At 36.2% G+C, this 4,040-nt stretch overlaps 1 protein-coding gene across 1 annotated transcript in view; it reads left to right on the top strand.

Moving 5' to 3' along the window:
• The window catches only part of LOC106110961 (filamin-A), a 46,532-nt gene that overhangs the window by 14,599 nt on the left and 27,893 nt on the right, over positions 1–4,040 (top strand). Inside the window, exons 12-17 of the mRNA XM_013292929.1 lie at positions 4–134; positions 1,432–1,552; positions 1,969–2,365; positions 2,662–2,831; positions 3,317–3,416; positions 3,709–3,883. Of these exons, the coding sequence (XP_013148383.1) occupies positions 4–134; positions 1,432–1,552; positions 1,969–2,365; positions 2,662–2,831; positions 3,317–3,416; positions 3,709–3,883 (1,094 nt within the window). The remainder of the gene's footprint in view (positions 1–3; positions 135–1,431; positions 1,553–1,968; positions 2,366–2,661; positions 2,832–3,316; positions 3,417–3,708; positions 3,884–4,040) is intronic.

Here is a 4,040-nt window from a genome sequence, read left to right as displayed (position 1 = left end):
GCGGATGCGGAGTCAAAGGCGACCTGCAGCTAGATATTGTTCACGACAAACGAAGCGTCATGTGCGCGCTGGAAAAACTCTCTCAAACCAAATACCGCGCCACTTTCATGCCTAAAGCACCGGGTAAACATCGGGTAAATATTTCATTTATTTTAAGCACGTATTGAAGGATATATGTATAACCAGGCTATATATGTATAACCAACTGGTAATAACACAGTTAGTAACACTAACACTTTTATCTATCATATTTGTCTTGGTTTACGTTTAAAACTATTCAATAATCAGATGATATATGTATATCAGATGGTAAAGTTTCTAAGCAATTAGAAAGTTCTTAAACAACATAAAATTAAGGAAATAAGCAAAACACCTATCTTGATAAGTGCATTACCACTTCTAAATCAAATATACGTCAACACAGCAACAGGCAGACTTGTTTTCATTACATACGTTTTATAATGGCAGAAATTAGGACTGAACTATCATTGTACACAGTTCTTGTGCAAATTGACATTAAGTCTACTTACACTTTTATCCTTCAAAAATTCCACATGGACTAACGATTCTTCCTGCGCTTGCTTATTATGAAACTTCACAAAATTCCGTTACGGTCGCCGCCATCACAAGATGGTGGCGCTGTGTTGCACAACCTAACTTTTGATAAACTTTTAAGACTTACAAAATAATTAATAGAGTTCAACAAAGCTGTAAACTTACAAATAATTAGGTTTGATAAAGTAACGTTGTGAAACAGTAGAAATATTACCTTAAACTATTTTACAGAGTTATTATCGATAAAGGAGAGCGATATTGACTTCTAGACATTTTGTGCTAAGTACTATATAGATTACAAGCTATCTAACGTAACAATGTGAATTAAGGCAGTGGTTTTTCAAAGGTATTACTAAGATTTATATTCTTAGAAAGCGGACGTATTGACACACCGTTAAATATAAAATATTATTTTGCTTTAATTTTATTCTTAATGTCTGTCTAAATTCATGTTATAAATAAATTGATTAAAGTTAACATAATAAATCTTGTACCACCGTCATGAAAATAAATTATGTTGAAGAGATTTGTGAATATTAGAAAAAAGGTAGTAAGGTACTAAATAGTTCGCACAATTTGGTCCCAAGTCAGGGAAAATGATTTGAAAGTTAAAAACAAAAAAAATGGGACCCACCTGCAAGCATTACCTTTCGGATAAAAAAGAATTGTCAAAATCGGTCCACTAGCGGCAGAGTTACGCCGTAACACACATAAAAAAACATACAGACGAATTGAGTACCTCCTTCTATTGGGAAAAGGTCAAAAAAGGGAAGTTATAAGTGCACAATTATTGGTGCCTTCACAATATCCCCTAAGTTCGGGTAGAGTACTGACTTCTTTATACAGGTAACAGTATAGGTGATGTTTGTTTTCCAGCTTTACATATATTTCAATGGGTACGACGTGCACGGCTCGCCGCACATATTCAGAGTAGGCTCGCGATCAAAGAAACCTCGTGACAGCGCCAGCCCCTCCTACGCCAGGATATCTAGTCCAGGTACTAAGTACCCTATTTCTAAGTCCGAGCTGTTGTATTTTAAAATGTTAACTTTGAAAAAGTTTTACATCATTATTATTGGAAGTAACCACCTATATTGTCGCTCTATTCAACATTGCGATATGTTACAATAATAATGGTATTTTATTCATAGACATGATTGATAAGGCATTATTAGAATGGCATTGTTGACAATTGATTCGAATTCTATTTAAGAGCGGGCAACACGTCCGCATCGTAATATACATACAACTTTATAAATATTTACTCAAGCCAGTTGCACTGAAAAGACCTTTCACGTCACAAATTGAATTGAATTCTTGAGAACGTTTCGAATCGCTTATACACTTGATATGCGAGCATTCTAAATAATGTTATTATGTATATAAAAGAGTTTTCTGTCGTCGTCTTCACAGTGACTCGACTGCGCTCGGAAAGTCCACTCAATCAATTCAACACATACGATACAAAACGTAACACGAGCTCAATAGACCGTCGCGAAGAGGGCCGAGAATCCGAATACTACAAGACATTTTCCGATGTTAAGGAGAAGAGCTACGACGTCATAGACTCGTACACTTCAACAAATAGAAAGGATTACACGAAATATGAATCTGAGAGTCCGAGGAATCGCACTGCGAGCCCTATAACGTCGAAGCATTTGGGAAACGGGACGCGTCTAGATGTGAATAGGTCTAGCAGTCCGTTCAGAGGCGGCAGCCCGTACCGAGCGACGAGTCCCATCGGCCGCACGTCCAGCCCACTCACGAGGAAGGACAGTCCGCTGAATAGGACGGCTAGTCCAATTAACAGGTATGTATATAGACATACATGTGAAAGAGTGTTATCATCTAAAATCATAGTTATAAATGTTCTTATCTAGATTCCTAAATTGGCAGAAAATCGTATTTAAGGATTTTACATTAATATGCTTGGAAGAAAAAAAACTTTTTTTTTTAATTTAAAACATTAATTTTAAACTAGACAAATATTGCTGTCATAAAAAAAATCTTAAGTACCTAACATTAATATCGCTACGGCTTAAGGATGGTTTTATTTCTGTGTTCTGTGTTTGTAACTGAAATTCAAAATTAATATTGATTTTATAGAGTGGCCAGTCCAACAGAAAGATATAGTCCCATCACAACAACGAAGCGTGTTATTGAGAAACGATCCAATTACAAGATCTACAGTTCGTACAGCGGCTCGCAGGAGAACCTCGATCAAAGCCCGCTTTCGTCTTTAGAAACAGAAAAAGTACGCGGATATAATAGTCCAAGTAAGAAATCTAATCATACTTCTAACTAATATTATAAATGCGAAAGTTTGAATGGATGGATGAATGTTTATTAGAGTTTGTAGCCTAAACGGCTAAGTGGATCTCGATGAAATTTTGCATAGATGTAGAACATAATCAGGAAGAACACATACATACATACATAAGCTTTTAACGTTTGTTTCTTTTTTAATTCCACGCGGACTGAGTCGCGGGCGAAAGCTAGTATTTTTATGATATCAGCAAGAGGCAAGCGGAATTCTCTAAAATAGCCAATTGACCGCTGTCTATAGACATCCGCATTTGCATGCTTTGCCTCTTTAACCAACATAGGACACAAACAAACAGGATATTTTCCTCAAAATTTAGTTACTCACACAATGTTAATTATTACAAAGCTACATGGTTTTAGGATACATCTGTAATGTTTGGTATTATTTCTATATACACATCCGATGATTTATAATTCCCTTTAATAACATTAACAGGTGCAGTTGACGGGAGCGATCCCGGAGGAAAGGCGTACGTCAGTAGGAAAGATTCATGGGATACTGTGGAGAAAACTAGGCAAATGTTGAGCACTAACAGGTGATTGAAATTATCTTTGTTATGTTTATTATAATAGTATGTTAAAAACATATACTTATACAAGTATTTTTATAAAATAAAACAGGAAGTTTACTTGAGTACAATAATAGAATATGTGAATTATAAATATCGTAATATTTCCTTGAATTGTTTAATATTATTGCGATTCTGAATATTTTTATTCTTCATCTATACTATTTGTGGCTAGCTATGCAAACGTAATTGATTGGCGTTTTTTAGAGATTTGTAAAAGTGAACAATCCGCTCTGATACTTCATTTTTTTTCACACAGCCTAGACCCGGTCGGCTCAACGGAGCGTCACTACACTAAATCGGGCCAGAATACATTGGACCGCGAAACGCAACGCAACACGCAACTGAACAGGTTCAGCGATTACACGCGCGACACCTTTAACAGACAACTCGACCGGTTAGCCGATGACCGGGAAGCAGACTATACCACAAGGGTGGGTACACACTTAAATTGTTTTCCTCAGACATTATTATAAACTCATTAAAAACCATTACACTCACGTATCAGTTAGTTGGCACCACTAGCACTAGTTTTAGTGTCGGGGGTCTGTTTACATTGTTTACTAATTAACTTCTTTCCACCCGCTCCGC

The sequence above is a fragment of the Papilio polytes genome, unplaced genomic scaffold (genome assembly GCF_000836215.1).
Source record: "Papilio polytes unplaced genomic scaffold, Ppol_1.0 DF824180.1, whole genome shotgun sequence".
NCBI classification, from domain to species: domain Eukaryota; kingdom Metazoa; phylum Arthropoda; class Insecta; order Lepidoptera; family Papilionidae; genus Papilio; species Papilio polytes.
The sequence above is the reverse complement of the archived record's forward strand: the minus strand, read 5'-3'. Positions and strand labels throughout refer to the sequence as shown.